General features: G+C 53.4%; 1 protein-coding gene and 1 long non-coding RNA gene across 4 annotated transcripts in view; one reads left to right on the top strand and one right to left on the bottom strand.

The window, feature by feature from the left end:
• The window catches only part of ADAP1 (ArfGAP with dual PH domains 1), a 65,872-nt gene that overhangs the window by 21,160 nt on the left and 24,611 nt on the right, over window positions 1-20,101 (bottom strand). For 2 of the 3 annotated variants that reach the window (XM_072753357.1, XM_072753356.1), the window contains exons 2-3: window positions 4,289-4,419; window positions 142-233 (exon numbers count right to left, since the gene is read on the bottom strand). In XM_072753357.1, the coding sequence (XP_072609458.1) occupies window positions 142-233; window positions 4,289-4,419 (223 nt within the window). Of the gene's footprint in view, window positions 1-141; window positions 234-4,288; window positions 4,420-14,776; window positions 15,023-20,101 lie in introns of those variants that run through there. The other variant, XM_072753358.1, reaches the window with a different exon arrangement.
• LOC140598285 (uncharacterized) lies at window positions 14,108-15,175 on the top strand. Its single transcript, XR_012000567.1, has 3 exons — window positions 14,108-14,190; window positions 14,474-14,554; window positions 15,036-15,175. It is a non-coding gene; the product is annotated as an uncharacterized lncRNA (long non-coding RNA).

Raw genomic sequence — 20,101 nt, 5'->3', positions numbered from 1 at the left:
TCACTGCCCTCCCTCCAGCCACTGGCCACCACCCCATCACCAGGCTTGGGGACTCGGCCATCCTCCCCCGCTCTGGGGGTGGCAGCCAGTGCCCAGCGGGTCCTCCCAACTCCAGCCCGAGAGAACCCCGCTGTGACTTACTGACAGTCGGAAAACGTGGGCCGGTAGTAGAAGGGAGGCACTTTGGACTCGTATGTGTCCCTCGCAACGTCGTTCCCGTGGGAGGCCATGAACTGCAGAGGGAGGACGGGGTCAGTGCTCCTGGAGGCCGAGGCCTGGGGCAGGGGCCGGCTGACCCCAGAGCCCTGGTGGCCCCCAGCCCCTCCTGTCCCAGGGGAAGCAGTCCACAACAGCCACAGAGACAGCACCTCCAGTTCCACAGCAGGTGGAAGGGGCCCTGGAGAGGGTGGCAGAGATCCTGGGCCCTCCTCGTGTCCCCCAGGGCTGCAGAGCTGTCCCTCTGCTCGAGGTGCCCCATCCTCATCTCAGGTGAGGCCTGCTCTCCACTCATCTGGCCCATGCCCAGCAGGCAGCCCTTGAGTACTAGACACAGTGAGGGCCCGGGGCAGCGAAGGGTGGGCGGCAGGGGTCAGGAACCTGGAGCAGACTACTTACACAAGCAGTGGGGGAGCAGCAGGTGCAAAGGCCCTGGGGGCAATGCCCGGCATGTGGGAGGAGATGCCTGGGCTGGTGCAAAGATTGGGCAGCAGGGAGTGCACGCGGCCTGGAGGGCGAAGAGGGCGGAGGAGATTCCTTCCGCTCCACTCCTGCCTCCTTCCCGACGCCCTGGCGGAAAGCCTTTCTTCTAAAGACACTGAGCTTTGAGGACTATCGGGTCGTGACCAAGGCCGACCCAAGTGGGTCAACCGGAAAAAAACACCAACAGTAAGGCTGGTACCAAATTAGAATTCCAAAATCAGCTGCTCTTCTATCTAAAACATCAGTCAAGAACTAGGCAAAATACGAAGGACCAGCCTCATGAGAAATGTTCAGTCTCCACAAAGACAAAACGGACGCGTTCTGAGGGATGCACAAGAAACCCTGCCCAGAGAGACGCATGTTCTCCTGATGTCCCTCTGTGTCATCTTTGAAGTTGTCAAACATGGCAAAACAAAACAGGGATAGGATTTTTTAAAGCTAGCAATGGTTATAAAGTTCATTTTAAAAATTAACAAGCAAAAACGTTCTAGAAAATTCTGCAAAGACTCTTCCTACCAGATATTAAAACCTGATACTGACCAGAAAGCCTAATCAATCCAACCAATACAAGGTCCAGAAATAGATCCAGGAAGTTCTGATATTCGATATTAGATTTAATAGGATGGATGGGGGGAGGGATGTCCATTCGTGTCAGCAGTGGGGGCAGGAAACTGTGAAACCATCAGACAAAGTGCATTTGGACACAAACTTTCAGTCAAAAAAGCTCCAACTGAATTAAAGATGTGATTTCCAAAACTAAACAGTAAAAGTAGTAGATAAAAACCATGGTACAATTTAAAAAATAATTTTAGGAAAATATGGGAGGAAATCTTTGTGACTTTGGACGAAGAAATGGTTTCTTAGATGTGATCCCCAAAGCACAAACAAAAGAAAAAAATGGAACTTCATCAAAACTAAAAATGTATGTGCTTCAAAGGATGCCGTCGAGGGCACGCAAACATTATGCTGAATGAAAGAATCCGGACGCTAAAGGCCACAGTGAGTGGCTGTCTTCACACGAAGGGGCCAGAAGGGGTGACGCCCAAGGTGGGACGCAGCCCAGCAGGGACAGGAGGACGTCTCCTCGGAGGTGATGGGAACACCCTGGAACCAGACACCAGTGGTGGCTGCACAAACCCAGGAATGCGATCAATGCCACGGGACTGCTCACTTCAAAACGGTGGAGTCGTGACTTTCACCTCAGGAATTAAACCTAGAGCTCCTGAAGAATATCAACTGCACTTGGAGCATTTCGAACATTTTATTTAAAAAGGAAAGTTAAAAGATACCTCACAGAAGGAGAAACGCTATTTGCAAATACCGTATCTGACGAGGTGCTCGTGTCCAGAATATATGAAGGACTCCAAGTCAAAGCTCCTGGCTCAAGAATAAAAAGACAACCCGTGTTTAAAATCAGTGAAGGATCTGAATGGACATTTGTCCAAAGAACACACACAAGTGGCCAACAGACATATGAAAAGATGCTCACATCACTCATTATTCGGGAAACGCAAGTCAACCCCACAGCGAGAGACCACCTGCAGCCCTGAGGGTGACCCGGCCCGGAGGCCAGCAGGGCAGCACGTTGGGGGGACTGGAACAGTCATGCACGGCCAGTGGGCACGTGCCCCGGTGACCAGCAGGTCCCTTCCGACATGGCCGTGCCACCCAGTCCAGGAGAGGCCACTCCAGCCCCCGCCCCGAGAGCTCGCCCAGACTGTTCCCAGAGGCAGCGTGCACGGGAGCTGCCAGTGAGATGACCCCAGGCCCGGGGCTGGACGGGCGGGTGCGTAAGCCGAATGTGGTCCGTCCACACAGCGGGAATTACTCTGCGATAGAGGGGTGTGTGGCGTGGACACCTGCCACCTCGTGGGTGAAGCCCGGACACGTGGTGCTCCCTGGGGGGGGGAGTCACAGAGAGCACGGGGGGACATGGGAGCAGTGACCTGACCCGTCCGGAGGAGCGCATCCATTGGAGCAGAAGGCAGACTCCCTGCTTCCAGCGGGGGCTGGGGAGGTGGTCATTTGGGGGAAACATTCCAAGATCAGGCAGGGGGGATGGCTGCGCGGCCGGGCGACGTGGTGAAACCGATGGGCCACAGCCTCGCCCGGGAACTGCCTGGGGTGTGAGCTCTACCTCGGTGATGCCGTGATGAGTCAGACCAGGCCTGGGGCCAAGCGGGACCATCTACACACCCTAGAACCCCTGAAACCACGGAAGACTGACAAATTTGACTACATCAAAGTAAATAAGTTTCCACTGCAAAAACCACCTCGAGCAAAGTCAAAAGACAACCCAGAAAAAAACGTCTCCTACTACCACCTCGGAGGGTTAGATCCCCAAATATAGAAGAACACGAGAAAGCGGAAGCGCCGACGTGCGCCCGCGAGGGGCCAAGGCTGCGCATGGCAAGGCGGACAGGACAGCACAAGAGACTCCAGACCACGGCCTGAGATGCCCGGGGTCACTCAAGACCCAGAAATGCTGCATGAAGACCCCATGGGGATGCGGCCGGGAAGGACCTGGGGCCAGAGTGCAGGGGTGCAGCAGAGGCCTTCAGATGCAGGCCGGGGGGCCCAGAAGCCGCCGGGGAGGGAAATGGAGCCAAATCTGTGAGAAATTACAGACGTGGGGCCTCGGACCCTCAGGGATGAGGCTTCCAAGAGCCACCACTGGCCCTGTGGGGGCAAAGGTGCACCTGCCTGGCGGCCACTATCCCTCCAGTCACCTGGTCCACTGAATAAGGACTCTCCACGAGAGGGCTCACTGTGCATTGTGGGGGGGACGCCATGGGGGCCCCACACGGTCACTGGCTCCCTGCATGCACGCGTCTCTTGACCAAAACACAGCCTCGGGGAAGCATCCAGGTGCTTGTGCACAGATAGGCGGGCAGACAGAACAAGGCCCAGCCATATGGTGGATGTTACCTTCTCGTAAAAAGGAGCAGAGCCCTGACCCACCAGAACCTGGGTGACCCTGGACGGGGTGGGGGCGGGGGGCACTCCGTGAGAGAAGCAGACGCAGGGCCACCTGCTGGCCCTTTCATGGAAGTGCCCACCACGGGCACGGCGGTGGGGACACACAGCACAGGAACATCCTCTGGCCTGTGCACCAGACGGCTAAGCGTACGGGTTCTCTCCCAGGTGGAAATGTCCTAAAAGTGACTTTGGTGTCATTGGCCCCTAAACACACCAAAGACTGCTGAGATGTGCGCTTTCAACAGGCAAACTAGAGGCCAAGGGCACAGGACACAAAGGTCCTTTTGACCCCGCCTGGCCCCCGGCCCCCACCCTCTGCCCTCTCACCCTCACCTGCCCATCCCATCCCTCCTGCCTCTCTCCCCACCCCTCCTACAACCCCTGTCTTCCCCCTGCCCTCACCCCTTGCCCCCTCCCGCTCCCCTACCCCATCCCTCCCAACTCCCCCTCCTTGCAGTGTTAGTCCCAGTCAGGAGTCTGGAGCAAGGGTAAAGGGACCTTCAGGGTGTCTGACCGGGGGGCCAGGCCCAGGACACCCAGGTGGCAGCAGGACTACAGGGGATCCTCCCACTCACGGCCACCCCCACTCCACCCCCTCGCAGGCCCATACCTCCACTTGGGCCTCCTCCCAGGCATCCAGGCGGACAGACTTCACCTTGCTGACCTGGGGGATATTCCGGTGGATTCCGGAGCAGCTGAGACAGATGAACACCCCCAGGGTGTAGGAAGCCCAATCAGGATCTGGAAGGCAAAGGCCAGATGTCTGCTCAGGGAGGCTCCGACCCAGGGAATGGAGCAGGGCCGGGACTCTCGCCTCTGTCTGCCCATCCCTGCAAAGGGAGGCTGGCAAGGAGATCCCTAGGGCTCACGGGCTCTGTCCCAAGCGAGGTCCCTCCCACCTGCCACAGGTGAGCAGCCCCATCCCCGATGTCCTAGCTGCTCCGCGGACACCCAAGTGGACAACGCATGGCCATGGGAGATGTGCTGGACGATGGCACTCCATCATGACAGGGACATTGGCTTGGCCACGTGCCCACGCACTCGGACACACCTTGATGTCTCACTTACCCTCAAAGTGCAATGGGAACACGTGTGTGCATGCGTGGACGCAGCAACATGCAGGGTGCTGATGGCTGCTTGACCTAACTGGGCAAGCAGGTCCAGGTATAAGTCGGCCCACTTTTCATTTGCAAAAGTCGGTCCATTTGCAATTTTTCATATTGATCCACGGCAACCGAGCACAGTGGAACGTGACACGATATACTGGGCCCTGGAAGCGGCTCCGGGATTGTCTGCGTTCTGCACGCCCCATCCTAGTAACTGAGTGAGAGCCAGAGGCCGAAGGAGGGAGGCTCAGAGCGAGTGCTCAGAAGGGACGATGGTCTCTGAAGCACCTTCTGCTTGTAAGTAAAGCTTCTCCTGCATCAGGCTGGGTTAAGTCAGATGCCAGGAGGCCAGAGCCTCTCCTCAGATACCAAAGGCCTCATCACAGGCCCAAGCTCTGTGCTAGAAGTCTTACAGGGCGTGTGCAGATGTGAGTTGGCAGGTGTGGTGTGCACATGTGTGAGTGAGCAGGTGTGGGTGTGGGGGCCGGTGCACCAGGCCCCTCTGGTTCCTGGACCAAGGACCCAGCAGCCCTGGCCCTGGGGGTGGCTGGCCCCTGCCCCAGACTCACAGTGGCCCGAGGGCACCTGCCCTGCCTTGGTCCCCAGCCTCCCTCCCTGCCTGCTTGGGGAGACAAGGGCCGGCTTATTGCGGGACCCGAGAGGGACACAGGGAGTGGTGGGCTGAGCAATTGAGCACAGGGGTTCTGGTGATGACAGGCCCACTCACAGCATCCCTGTCGCTGTCCCCGAGGCGCCCGTGGGGCGTGTGACCTGCTCTAGGGTCTAGAGAGGAAGTGGAGATGAGGGAGGCAGGTCACTTCTAAGTGGCACCCAGAATAGAGAAGTTTCGGGAGAAAAACAGCTACATCATCCTGAGGGACTCATGCCCAGCCCCACAGGCAGACTGTCCGTGGGGGCTGGGGATCCTCTGAGCCCTCACTTCCAACCTCCCCTTGATGGGTGTTTATGGGATGGGGGTGCCTGGTGCAGGATGGGCCTCCTGATGAGACTGGGGTGCTAGGCGACGGGGCAGTGACCCCAGGCACAGACGCAGGCTCCTGGTGGGGAACCTGAAAGCACCAGGGGCCCCAGCCCTCTGCCCCCTCCCTGTACTGGGGTTAGCAGACATCACTGCTCCCCACAGGGTCAGCGAGGGATGTGGCCCAGAGAGCCTGAGGCCTCGGAGCTGTGGTTCTGGGGGGTCCTTACCCCCACTCTGAGGAGCTATGAGCAGAGGGGCAGACAGACCACTGGCCCACCCACCCATCCTCCTGGACATCCCCTGTGTCCACCCTGGCTCCCCATGTTTCCCCCATGGCCCCAGAAGCTAGAGCATCCAGGCAGCTTTTGCTCTGGAACCCTCCAGGGACTTCTCACCACCTCTCTTAGCTCCTCCTGGGCTGCTCCAGCCCCCCACGTTTGGCGTCCCCTTCCTCCACTCATCTGGGTGCAGAGGTCACCCTCACAGGCTCCCCGGCCACCAGCTGGGGGCCCCCTCAGTGTCCATCTCGGTTCCTCACCCCCTCTGCCGTCCTGGCATTCAATTTCTTTGCCTGTTTACCGAGCACTGTCTGTCTCAGACCTAGAATATAAATGGGTCAGGGCTTGACATGCTCTGGGCCCCTTCTTAGCAGCCAGGTCTGTACCCACATCAGGGCCCCAGATATCTGCACGGCCCCCACAGCCACGTCCCTGAGCTCCCTTCCACTGGCCCAGGGAGGTGCCTTGGCAGCAGGGCTTGATTGCAGCCAGAAGCCAGGCCTCCAACATACTGGGGTCTACAGAGCAGGCAGGATGGGCCTGCAGGGAACCCCACAGAGTGGGCAGCTGGGGAACCAGCTCCGTGCCTCCCCGGGGGGCCAGAGGGGGTATCAGAGAGCCACAGACCCCTTGCAGCCCAAGCGCTCTTGGCAGCACACAGACTGAAGACCCCACACATGATCATGGGGACGCAGGGAACAGCAGAGCCCATGGCTTTGCGTGAACCAACCTGTGTCCTCTACCCTCAGAATACACTCTCCCTGCATTTTGGTACCCCTCTCTAGAAACTGCCTGGCTGCTGCCCGGGGGGCACACCGAGGCCCCTGGTACCATCCCCCCCCAGGCCTCCGCCCCACACCCCCACTCTCCTGCAGCCCCAGCCTACCCTCGGTGTCCCTCCTGGATGCCCGGGCACACCCACCGTCCTAGGGACCCAGGAGCTGCTCCCTCTGTGAAAATGCTGCCCCACCAGGAAATAAGCGACTCCTCTGGTCCAAGAGAATGTGAGCAGGGAAGACCCACGCGGGCCACAGACACAGCCGCCAGCTGGGCCGGGGCTGCACCCCTGCCACCGTCCTCTGGTGCTGCCGCCTGCGAGGAGGCCCCCCCACCCCCAGCAGCGAGGAGCTGGCAGGAGTGGGCAGACATGGACTGAGGCCCAAGCTGCAGATTTCTGTAGGAAATCGCATCAGGGCAGGGCAGCAGGCTTTCTCCCAAAGCCAGACTGGGGAGCTGTGGCTCACTCACCCATTCACACTCACCAGAGAAGCACCCGGGCCCCTGTCCACCTGAGTGGCCACACTCCTGCTCACCAGGGAGGACCCCGTAGCCCCATCAGATGTGCTCTAGAGCTGAGCAGACCCGCACCCGAGCCTGGGGGGCTGGGTCCCACTCTCTCCCCACCCTTCCTAGCTGTACGCCCCAAAGAAAATCACTTCACTGCTCTCTCTCTTTCTCCTCTGTAAAGTGAGAATACCATCAAGGACCCTGAGGCCACTAACAGCAGGGGGGACAGCCTGGCACACAGGGTGCTCAGGTAATGGCAGTCATCACACAGTGGCTGTGTGGCTCTGCTGACACAGCCCAGGCCACAAGCCTTCCCAGGCACCCTCAAGCACTCACGTCCCTGTTCAGATGCTAATTTCCTCAGCCCCTCAGAGCACAGGTCTGTGGCAGAGACCATGACCTGCCTCTCTTCCTCCCCGGGGTCACATGGCGCAACACTTCTCAGCCACCTGGAAGTTCAGTGCGGCCGTGATTCTGGGCTATGGAACGTGATCAGAGGGACCCGTCCCGCCAGGCCTGGCTGACGGCCACCACCCGCCCATGGTGCTTCTTGTCTGCATCCTTGACCAAGGGGATGGGGGTGGGGCGACTCTGGTGAGGGTGGAGGGGTGGTGGGGTGGAGGCCCCTGAGTCACTGTCTGGAGCAGAGAGGTCCCAGAGAGCTGGGACAGGTACCTGTGTACAGCACTGTGTTGTGAGCCAGTAACAAGCCCGGCCTCTGAGATGCAGAGCTGTTTGTTGCAGCTGCTGGGCTTCCTGACTCAGTCTCCTCATTCATCGTGGGCTTCCCAAGGACAGAACCCAGCCAAAACCAGAGGTCAGGTTCTGTGATGAATTAATGACCCAACAGCCCTCTGTCTGCAGAACCCCTACTTCCCAAGAGGGCACCAAGGCCTTCTCCCCGACTCTACTAATGAACATTTGCTGAGGGCTACGCCGTGCAGGGAGGGCTGGTGGGGCAGGAGAGGGCGACAGTCTACAATGAAAGGCTATCCCCGGGCAACAGGTGGAGAGCACCAAACCGAGGTGCAGAAAGGGGACAGTCCCAATCCACCCCCGGCTTCTGTCTTCCCCAGAGACCTCCACCAAAGCTGCTTAGTCCACCACTGTGTAGAGTGCCTGGCAGGCACATGGTCTGGGGCAAGCAGCACCCCTTCCAGGCTCGCCGCCTCCTCTGTAAGATGGGACAGTAACCATCACTTGCAAAATGAGCCCAACTGGGACAGTCACTAGGGTGCAGAAGAGACCTCACTTTTTACCACTTGGTAATATCTGCTCTGACTGTGGACCGCTGGCCCAGGGCTGTCTCCTCACAGCCTTCCCTGACATGTGAGGAAATTCTGAGGTTGGCTAAACAAAGACCACCAAACGCTCCTGCTCAGCCATCCTCCATCCTCATACACAGACTCTGGGACAAGGCTGTCTCTGTCCTGGCCTAGAAGACCTGTTTACAGAACACCTCAGCGGGGATTGGCAAACTGTGGCCCTTGGGCCTGTTTTTGTGAATAAAGTTTTATTGGCACACAGCCACACCCCTCATTTACACTTTGTGGCTGCTTCTGCAATACAGTGGCAAAGTCAAGTGGTTGTGATGAGGAGATGTGGCCAACAGAGCCTGAAATATTTACTATCTGGTCCTTTAAGAAAACATTCGCCAGGCCCTGCATTGGAGGGAAAAGAGTGAGACAGACGTGAGATCAAGGAAGGCATGTGATCAGAAGGCATAGCATACTGCCACCACTAATAATCAAATGACAACAAGGCTCCTAGTTTGAAGGAGAGGTTACGAACTTGTCTGCCATCCTGCGGCTAGGACAAGGACCTACTGTTGTACAACTTAAAGCTGTTTGGCCCCAGCCTGCCCATCCAGCGTGTGGGAGTGTGGGAGGTATGCACACACACACACACACACACATGCCCTCAAACAGAACACAAGCAGCTGCTTCCATGGAGGGCTCTAGGAAGTCTGAACTTAAGAAATGGAGACACTAAGCCCTTCACATAAGGGTAAGGACAGGGCACCAGGCTGGCTCAATCATGACAGCAACTGACTTGATCTGAGTCATGAATTCGACCCCACATTGGGTGTAGAGAGTACTTATAAAAAAAAAAATGCCAGCTAAATCAGGTGTGTCAGAGACTAGAGCAACACAGTTATCACTTGAGGAATAGAAAGTTTGTACCTTTTTTTAAAAAAGATTTTATTTATTCATGAGAGAGAGAGAGAAAGAGAGAGAGAGAGGCAGAGACACAAGCAGAGGGAGAAGCAGGCTCCATGCAGGGGGCCCGACGTGGGACTCTATCTCGGGTCTCCAGGATCAGGCCCTGGGCCGAAGGTGGCACTAAACCGCTGAGCCACCGGGGCTGCCCAGTTTGTACCCTTTTAAAAAAAGCTTTGGTGATGGCACCCTGTTACTCATCCACTGGAATGGCTGAAAAGCAAAAGACCAACATTACCAAATGATGACGATACGGAACAACTGGTAATTTCATACACCACTGGCAGGAGCATAAGTTGGTTCAACTCACTTTGAAAAACAGTTGCTCACATAATTAACCATCTTTTTCCTGTATACCAGCAATTCTACTCCTCAGTATTTACCAAAGTGGAGTGAAAACACATCCACAAAAAGATGCGCATACCCAATAACATTACAAAGAAGACAAAACCATGACCACCAGTGATTTACACCAGGAATGCAAAGCTGGCTTAACATTTGAAAATCAATGTAATTCACCATATTTACAGATTAAAAATGAAAAAACATATAACTCTCACTAGATTCAGAAGAAGCACGTGATAAAATGGAGCATCCTGGTAAAAAACTAGGACGTCTGGGTGGCTCAATGGTTGAGCATCTCCCTTCAGCTCTGGGTATGATTCCGGGGTCCTGGAATTGAGTTCTGCGTCGGGCTCCCCACATGGAGCCTGCTTCTCCATCTGCCTATGTCTCTGCCTCTCTCTCTGTGTCTCTCATGAATAAATAAAATAAAATAAAATAAAAAAGAAAACTAGGAATAGAGGGGTGCTTTGCTAACTCGATATACAGCATCATGAAATATCTATAGCTAACATCATACCTAATGGAAAAAGACTGAATGCTTTTCCCTAGAATCAGGACCAAGACAGGAATGTCTATTCTAATCACTTCTATTCAAAACAGAGTTGGAGATTCTAGTTTGTGCAATAAGGCAATAAAAGAAATAAGCTTCCAGATTGGAAAGGGAAAAATAAAACCTCTTTTATTCATACACAACATGATTATCAACATAGAAAATTTGATGGATTCTAGAAAAACACTTCTAGAATTAATAAGGCTGCAGGATATAAGATAAATATACAAACATTAATTATATTTGTATATGTCAGCAAAAAGCAGTTGGAAATTGAACATTTAAAAATGTCATTTCCATCCTGGAGATTGTTGCACAACAATGCGACTGTTTTAAATGTCACTGAACTATACTTGAAAGAGGGTAAAATAGTGAATTATATGTTATATAGATTTTACTACAATGAAAAGTTAAAAACACCATTATAATTGTATAAAAAAAAGAAATACGCAGTGGTAAATATGACAAGCGATAATGCAAAGTAGTGCACTGAACACTACAAAATACCGCTGAGACAGATGCATTACAGACCATGCGACTATGAAGTGAAAGATACCACTTTCAGGCTGGAAGACTCGATATCGTGAAGATGTAAATTCTCTCCAAATTTATCTATAGACTCAATGTCATCCCAATCAGAACTCCAGGAGGATTTTTAAATGTAAATTAAATGAGTTCTAAAATTCAGATGCAAATTCAGGGGACCTAGAATAGCCAAAACAACTTTGGAAAAGGACAAAAATGGAGCACTAATACTTCTGGGTTTTAGAATTTATTGTAAAGTTACAGTTATCGAGACAGCACAGTATTGGCGTAAAAACAAAGAGAAGATCACTGGCACAGAATAGAGCCCAGAAATATTTCCACACGTGTTATTGATGAAGGTGGAAAGATGTCTTAGCAGAGAAAGAATAATCTTTCAGCACATGGTGCCAGAAGAGTCAGACATCACCTGCAAAAATACTAAACTCGGCCCATGCCTCCTACCACCTACAACAAAATGCATCATCACGCTAAATGTAAAACCCAAAACTATAAAACTTCCAAAAGAAAACAAGAGAAGTCTTTGTGAGAGTGCATGAGGCAAAGCCTTTTTGGTCACAGAAAACTAAAAAAAAATTAAGTTAGCGTCATCAGAATTTTTTAAAAGGTCTGCTCTTTGAAGGATGCTGGTTGAGGCAAGTTACAGCGGGAGAAATTTTGCAAATCGTGTCTCTGATACAGGATGTGTGTCCAAAATGCACAAAGGACCGCTGAGAGTAACAAGAACACTAACATCTCAGTGACATGAAGAGGCCGACGGGAATCCGAAGCACATCAGTGGGGGCCTGGCTCCCGGCACTCCTACGGGGGTGCATCTTACTGTGTGTAAATCATACCTCAATAAAAATGAATAAAAATTCAGTGGCTGTTTCTATGGCCCCAGCCCTACCCCAGAGCCCAGAGAAGCAGAAAAACCAGGGCCTCTCACCCTGCTGGTCCTGCTGGGCGGGGTGGACAGGGACCTGCTTTCTCTAGGACATGCGTGCTCCCTCCTCCAGGAGCTATGTCCAGCTGGCTCCTGGGGGCCACGCAGGCCAGTCCACAGGCCTGGCCTTAGAGAAGGAAGGAAGAGCGTCCTGGGCATCCCTCAGAGGCCCCCTGGTCAACCCTGCCTGCCTCATCACACGCCCTGGGGCTGAGGACTCAGCACGTTACCTCACCTGGTCCCACAGCTCCATCTGAGGCTGATGCTATGATTAGGCCAATTCTACAGAATAAGACACATAAGGCCCAGCAGGGGTCAGACACTTGCCTTAGGTCGCACAATGGCAGACTGGCCCGGAACTGAACTACTTTCCTCCACAGGTTCAAAAGAGGCAGGGGAGAGAGAAAAGGGGTCCTGGGGGTGGAGGCAGGTCACAGGTGAGATCACTGCTCACGGTGGTCATTGGTTCCCACCTACTGACAGGCACCCCAGTGCCCTTTGAAGCCCATTAGTAGGCTGAGTTCACATTCAGGTTCTGAGGCTTCCAGGAGAGGAAGAGGAGGGGGAGCCCTTACCCCGTCACAGGGAAGAACCCTGCACTGTGCCAAGGCAAGGGCCCCGGGACAGGTGCGTGGTGCTGGGGAAGCGCCAGCGGGAGGTGGGCTGAGCTGGACCCGGGGGGAAGGCAAGAAGCCGAGGCGTGGGGCGCACGCAGAGGCCTGCTGTGTCTGGATCAAGCCAGTGGGATGCTTGGACCTGAGGTGCAAAGTGCGGTTCCCCCAAATCTCAGGCTGATGATTTCCACAGGGTTGTCTGGGTGCAACCTGCCTAGCAAAAATCTGGCTCCAATGTCACCTTTCTGTGGCCAGACAGGACTGTCACTGAGTGCCACCCAGAGGCCGGCCTGCCTGCCCGAAGCACCTGCACACGGTAGCTCACAGCAGCTCCAGCAAGTGTGCCACCCACCAATGGGTCGAGTGCCTGTGATCCTAAAGATGGAGGTGTGGGGCCTCCTTCTGGGATCAGCTGGCTGGGGACACGGTCTGGCTGTCTCAGGACTCAGCGACCCTGGAGGGTTCCCCCATGCCTGAAATGCTGCCCTTGAGCCTGGGGTGGCTGTTCAATCAAGAGCCCAGATTTTAAAGAAGGATCTTGCCTCTGGAAGTAGAGTTCTTGAGGGGACTGACTGAACAACAGTTGACGACTTCCAGCCTCCAGGAGAGGGAGCCCCTGCACCCCCCCACCCCCCCAACCCCCTGCAAGTGCCCGAGGGTGGAGCACCAGCAAGCTGGTCCCCCACTGGCCTTCATGGGTTGCTCCATGGGTTGCTCCAGGAGCCCCAGTACTCCTGCAGGAATTCCTGCTGAAATGTGCCTGCTCTTCACCCCTCCCTCCTCCCTCCAAGAGATCTCTGCAGATCTCTTGGGCAGATCTCCACAGGAGGGCCACCCTGACCCTACGTGTGCACATGCGGTGGGAGGCTATGAAGAGCTGGACAAAGGCTGACAGGAGGTCCCCAGGGGAGACGTCACCCCAGCATTAGGGGGCCAGATGGGACTCGGGGCTCCTTCTCAGGCTGCTGGAGCACAGCAGGGTCTGCCCACACCCCCACATCAGAGCCAGGAGAGAGGCACCCAGCGTAAGCAGTCTACATGTCCACAAAAGCCTCATGCCCCCGAGCCCGGAGCCCCTCGGGTGGGAGGGTAGCTAGTGGGGAATCCCAGCACCAGGACCCCCTGACCCCAGGCCCTGTTCTGGCTGCACCCCTTCCACATGGGGCAAGGAGCACAGCAGCAGCAGCCAGCCAGCCAGCCAGCCGTCCTCTCTCGGGGCATCAGGGACTCTGAGACTCCTTGCCCAGTAGCCTGGAGTGGGCCTCCAGGGCCCGTGTCCCCCAGCACAGACCACGAGGTGCTCTGTGCAGCACTGCACCCCAGGGCATGTGCTGGTCTGGGGGAGCAGATGGAGGCCCCGCGCCTAGAAGAGAGGGCTATAGAGAGCGGCCAGGCCTGAGTGAGGAGCTCCACTCCTGCCCCAACCCACATCAGCACCGGCACACCTCCAGTGCCAGCCTCCAGGTGCCAGCCGCGCCCTCTGTGCACAGACTCTGCCCCAGGCTGCCAGCTCTCTCACGGCTCCTCCCAGCACCCCCACCCCGCCTCCCAGGGTTGCCCCTGCCCTCTGTTTGCCCCTGCTCTGCCCTGCCTTCTCCCAGGGAGCCTGCAGGTGACTCAGCCCCTCACCATTTCCTGGAGCAGAAATGAGGCATCTGTCCAGGTGAGACAGGGGGCAGGGTGCGGCAGGACGGGGCAGGTGGCGTCACCCCCAACCAAAGTCCAGCAGGGGAGGAGAGCACCGCCTATGCAGGGAGCCAGAACCAGGGGTCTTGGCAGAGCCCTGCAGCCGGCTCCGGAGAACCTGTCCCTTGCACACTGAGGCCCAGGAGTGAGGGGGGCATGGGTGGGGGGGGCTGCCAGCACCCCCACAGCCCCCTGCTGCCGGAACCCTCCCAACTCGCTCTGCTCTGTCTGCTTGCCTGGTCCTGTCTCCCTGCCCCCAGAGCAGCTCCGGGGCGGTGGGCACGTTTGCCTCTGCAAGCAGAGTGGATTCCCCGAAGTGGTGGCCAGCTACAGAGCAGGCAGTGAGTGAGCTCCTGAAGGCGTGGGGTGCGAATCTTCCCCTCTCTCCCCTTCAGTGGGGGACCCAGCGTCCCTTCAGACCCTCCCCTCCTGCCTGGCCCAGGGGTCTCCTTCTGGCACATTCCCTTCCCACCCTGGGACCACCCCCTTCAGCACCCGTGCTGCCCGATTTCAGAGTCCTTCTCCTGACCCCACGTGTACACCCTTTCATCCCCGCCACTCACCAGCCCCCGGGGGCAGACTCCGCTGGCCGGCAAGGTGCTCCACCGTCCTGGGCTGGGCAGCATGCGGCCGGCCTGCCCACCGCCAGGCTCTGGGGACCTCCCTTGCATCTCATCTCATCTCCTGGTTGTGAAAACTGTACTTGGGAGCCAAGTCGACGTGGTGGTTACACAACACTGGAATGTTCTAAATGCCACTGAACTGTTCACTTTATTTATTTATTGATTGAAGATTTTATTTATTCATTCCTGAGAAACACAGAGACCGACAGGCAGAGACACAGGCAGAGGGAAAAGCAGCCTCCATGAAGGAAGCCTGATGCAGGACTCGATCCCGGGACTCCAGGATCACGCCCTGGGCCGAAGGCAGGCACTTAACTGCTGAGCCACCCAGGGATCCCATTGAACTGTTTGCTTTTAGTGGTCAATTTTATGTTATATGAATTTCACCTCAGTGAAGAAAAAAACAGAAAAAGAAAACTGTGTACATTGCCAGTTTGTACATTGGCTTCCTGGTGTCTACCTCCAGCCTCTTTCTCTAGAATGTTCCCCAGCCCCAAGCTTGAGTGCCCACTCAGAGTCATGGCGATTTCTCAATCGTCACCCCTCATGCCAGTTCCTGGTCTCCACCCTTCTTCCCACAGCCTCAGCTCAAAACCAGTGTCCTCATCTCTCCCGGTCCTGCAACCCATACCTCATGTGCCAGCATGTCCTGTTCCCCAAAGTTCAAAATAAATCCATGATTTGACCACTTCCCACCACACAACTGCCAGCGTCCTAGAGTGCACCACTGTCACCTCTTGTTTGGACAACTCCAAAGCCCTTTAATGGTCTCCTGGCATCCACCTCACCTGTCAGCCCAGGACCCTCCATTACAGCGGGCAACAAGCCCTGCATGTGCCATGGTGGCGTGAGACTGTCCCCTACTCTCTGCTCCGGACACACTCGCCTCCTTGCTTCTCCTCTGACCACATGAAGCACACAGCTCACAGTGACAGGGGCCATTGTGCCTGCTACACCCACCCCTCTTCTGGGTGCTCCGAGGGTTAATTCTGGATAACCCCAGCACCAGCACCCCATCTTCTTACTCACCTGTCTCCATGTCCTGTTCTGGTGACCGCCTCATGCTCAGGGAACCCCAGACCTTACCATACCCCAGGACCACACCCTAACCGTGGTCACTGCCAGTGATGCCACACTCACCACCTCAATACCAGCGCCCACCCACTGCCTGCCCTGATGCTGGGGGCCACCAATCCACCTCCTGTGCCTTTCCACATTGCCTGTATCTTCACTGCCTGCCCCGTCACACCGTGTAGAGCCCATCCCTCCATTAAAGCCTGTGCCTGAGGAGCTAAATGTTCTAGAGAAGACACAGGATCATCTAGAAGGAACATGAGTTAATTTGGGATCAGGGGAAGGTTTGGATGGTAAGCTGAGTTAACTGTGGTCAACATCAGCTCCTGGCACAGGAGCAACTGGCCTTCTGGACCTCTGGTCCTGGGTAGGCACTTCTGCAGTGTTCTTGGAGCAACTGCACGTAGTGCGCAAGAGCGAGGGTGGGCAACAAGGGCCCTGACCTCCAGATACGGGGTCTGTACTCTGCTCATTTTTTAAAAAAGATTTTATTTATTTATTCATGAGATATACAGAGAGAGAGGCAGAGACACAGGCAGAGGGAGCAATAGGCTCCCCGTGGGTAGCCCGATGTGGGACACAATCCTAGATCCCTCTGAAGCAGGAGGTGAGCAGCCACTCCCTCCAACTCAAGTGCCTTCCAAGGATTTAAAGGCCTAAGGCTCCCACCCTGGGAAGCCAGATAGTAAAGCCTGGGACTTTCAAAACAGCTGCATGTACAGGAAAAATTTACAAGTGACCACAAATGACCCCAGAAAAGTTTAGAAAAGACCTGAGAAGGGATGCCTGGGCAGCTCAGTTGGTTGAGTGTCCAACTCTTGATTTTGGCTCAGGGTATGGGATTGAGCCCCATACTGGGCTCCACACTCGGTGCAGAGCCTGCTTCAAATTCTCTGTCTCCCTCTGCCCCTCCTGCTCATGTACTCTTGCTCTAAAATAAATAAATAAAATCATTTTTAAAAAAGAAAAAAAAAACACCCAAGAAGACATTAAGTTTACACCTCAGGGGGCTACTGGGTGGTTCAGTCGGCTAAGCGTTTGCTTTTGGCTCAGGTCATGATTCTGGGGTCCTGGGATCGAGCCCCACATTGGGCTCCTTGCTCAGTGGGGAGTCTGCTTCTCCCTCTGCCTCTGCCCCTCACCTGCTCCCATTTATGCTCTCTCATGCACTCTCTCAGCTACATAAAATCTTTAAAAAAAATTTTACACCTCAGACTGATCATTGGCAGAGAGCCTACAACAATCAAAACAAAACAAAAATAATAAACAAAAACAATGACTAAGCCCAGCAAGCCCCAAGAAGAGGGGAGAATCTGATTTCCAAGTTCCCACATTACTAGTTTCAAATGTCCAACCAAAACAATCATGATGCACACAGAGAAACAGAAAAGCATGACCCATTCAAAGGAACAGATGAACAGAATCTGTCCCTGACAAGGATTCAGTAGCAGATATATTACACAGATGTCAGAAAAAAATTTTAAATGTGCTTGAAGAACAAATGGCATATGTGAAGAAAGTCAAGAAAACAATGTACAGACAAAGGGAAATAGGAATAAAGACAGAAAATCTACAAAGAAACTAGAAAGAAACTTCTGGAGGTAAAAACATAGTAACTGGAATAGAAATTCACCAGAGGGATGTAAAGGCAGATCTGGGCAGCCAGGAGGACAGGACAGTGGAAGTTATGGAAGCCAAGGAACAGACAGAGAAGAAGATGGAAGAAAAGTGAACAGAATCTAAGGGACCGAGGGTTGTACATGGGAGACACAGAAGGAGAGAAAGGAGCAGGGAGATCTGAAGAAATCACGGGGTGAGGAGACATGAGTGCAAACATCCATGAGGCTCCATGAACTCCCAAGAGGCCACACTGAGACACACTACAGTACAACATCCAAAACCCAGACCCAAGGATCCGAAGGCAGCAGGAGGAAAGCCATGCGTCACTTACAAGATACCTTCAAATAGATGAAAAGATTTCTCATAAGAAACTTCAGAGGCAGAAAACAGTGGCTAATATGTGCAAAGTGCTCAGAGAAAAAAAAACAAAAACAAAAACCAACTGTCAACCAGGAATCCTATTTCTGGCAAAACTGTCCTTCAAAGGTGAGGGAGAAAGCAAGATGTCCCCAGATAAACAGAAGTCCAGGGAGTTTGTGACCAGAGCTGTAGCACCACAAAGCCATACAAGAGAAAGGAAGATCTCAGGAAACGTAAATACACAGCAACTAAAAGCTATTGTTATTAGAATACTAGTTAGAAGGCATTAGATGGCATTAAAACAGCGGTTTTCTACATGATTTAAGAGACTAATTCATTTGATGAAAAATATTATTAATGTAAAACTTAGTATGACTATAACTTTAGTATTTAACTCCAAATCTTGTTTTCTACATAATTTAAGAGGCTGATGCATTTAAAATAATTATCTATGGGGGCACATGGCTAGCTCAGTTGGAGAGGCATGTGACCCTTGATTTTGGTTGGGTAGAGAGATTTTTTTTTTAAATGAATGAATGAATGAATGATTATTTATGTCTTGGGGCACAGTGTAAAGATGTAATACTTTGACATCGACAACCAAAAAGGTGTTGTACACACAGCTGTGAAGGAGAAGGTTTCTGCGTGTTACTCAAGGTAAACTATAAAATCGATTTAGGTTATAAATTTAGTATGCTAAATGTAATCCCCATGGCAACCACAAAGAAAAGAGCTATAGAATATACAGAAAAGGAATTAGGAGGGAATTTAAACATTTCACTAAAAAACTAAACACAGAAGGAGACAGGAATGCAGGAAACAAGGGAGAAAAAAGCCATAGGCCACACACAACACAAAACACACAGGACAGGAGGAAGCCCCTCCTCACCAGCGTTCCCTTTAAAGGGAAAGAGCCTCTCCAGTCAACACAGAGAACGGCAGGATGGATAAAAACACGTGCTGCGACCACTGGCTGTCTACGAGAAACTCAGCTGAGATCTAAAGACACAGCAGGTTGAGAGTCAACGATGGGAACACACGTTACGTGCAGACAGTCCCCAGGAGACAGCTGGTTCCACCAACATCACACAAACGGACTAAGTCAGGAAAAGGTCACAAGGGACGAGGAAGGACAGTGCATGTGAGTAAAATCCTCAATACAGCAGGAAGATCTAACAATCACAAGCATTTACGCACCTGAGCACAGACCATTAAAACATAAGAAGCAAAACCCCACAGAACTGAAGGGAATAGCCAGCCTAGAATAACAGCTGGAGACAGTGATGCTGCACTCAGAGTGATGCTCAGAAACACGGACAGGAGTAAGGACACGGAGGACTTGCCCCAGCAACCAACCCCGTCCGACCACACGGTCCACCCAATTAGGATGGCACACGCGTTCCTCCCCGGTGCCCAATGGACGTTGTACTGTCGTATGGGATCGACCACACGTGAGGCCTCAGGTAAGTCTTCATAGATTTTAAAAGGTAGGCTACATACAAAATATCCTCTCTGGCCACAACAGGATGGAGTTAGAAGTCAACACACAAAAAAACATTCACAACATCACAGAAATTTAACACACTTTTAAACACCCAGTGGAAACCAAAGAGGAAATCACCAGGGAAATTAGAAATGAAATTCGATGAAGGAAAACAGAATGCCTCGCCAGAACACGGGGTATAGCCACAGTGCTACTAACAAGGAAATCTGTAACCCAAAACTGGCAGAAGGGAAGAAATCATAAACACTGGAGCAGAGATCAATGAAATAAAGAAAAGAGAACCACTAGAGAAAATAAATGAAACCAGAAGTCAGTTCTTCAAAAAGATTGATGGATCGGCAGTCCTCGAGCTGGATGGACTAAGAAATAGACTCAAGTCACTAGAATCAGACACAAAGTCGGGGACGCCACTCCCAGAACTAAAAAGGTCTAGGAGAGGGTTCAGTGAACAACTGTATGCCAACAACGGGGTAACCTGGATGAAGTGGGCAAATTCCCGGAAAGAGAAAACCCACCGAGACTAGATCACGAAGACGTGGACCATCTGAAGAAGCCTATGAACGACGAAGGAGATGGGATCAGACATCGGAAATTCCCAACCAAGAAAAGCCCTGGCCCTGATGGCTTTACTGGTGAATTCTCCACCTTTAATGACCAACACCAATCCCCTCCAAGCTTTGCAAGAGAACTGAGGAGGGAGCGCCTCC

This window comes from Vulpes vulpes, chromosome 3 (assembly GCF_048418805.1).
Source record: "Vulpes vulpes isolate BD-2025 chromosome 3, VulVul3, whole genome shotgun sequence".
NCBI classification, from domain to species: Eukaryota; Metazoa; Chordata; class Mammalia; order Carnivora; family Canidae; genus Vulpes; species Vulpes vulpes.
Note: the sequence above shows the minus strand (reverse complement) of the source record. Positions and strands in the feature narration are given on the sequence as shown.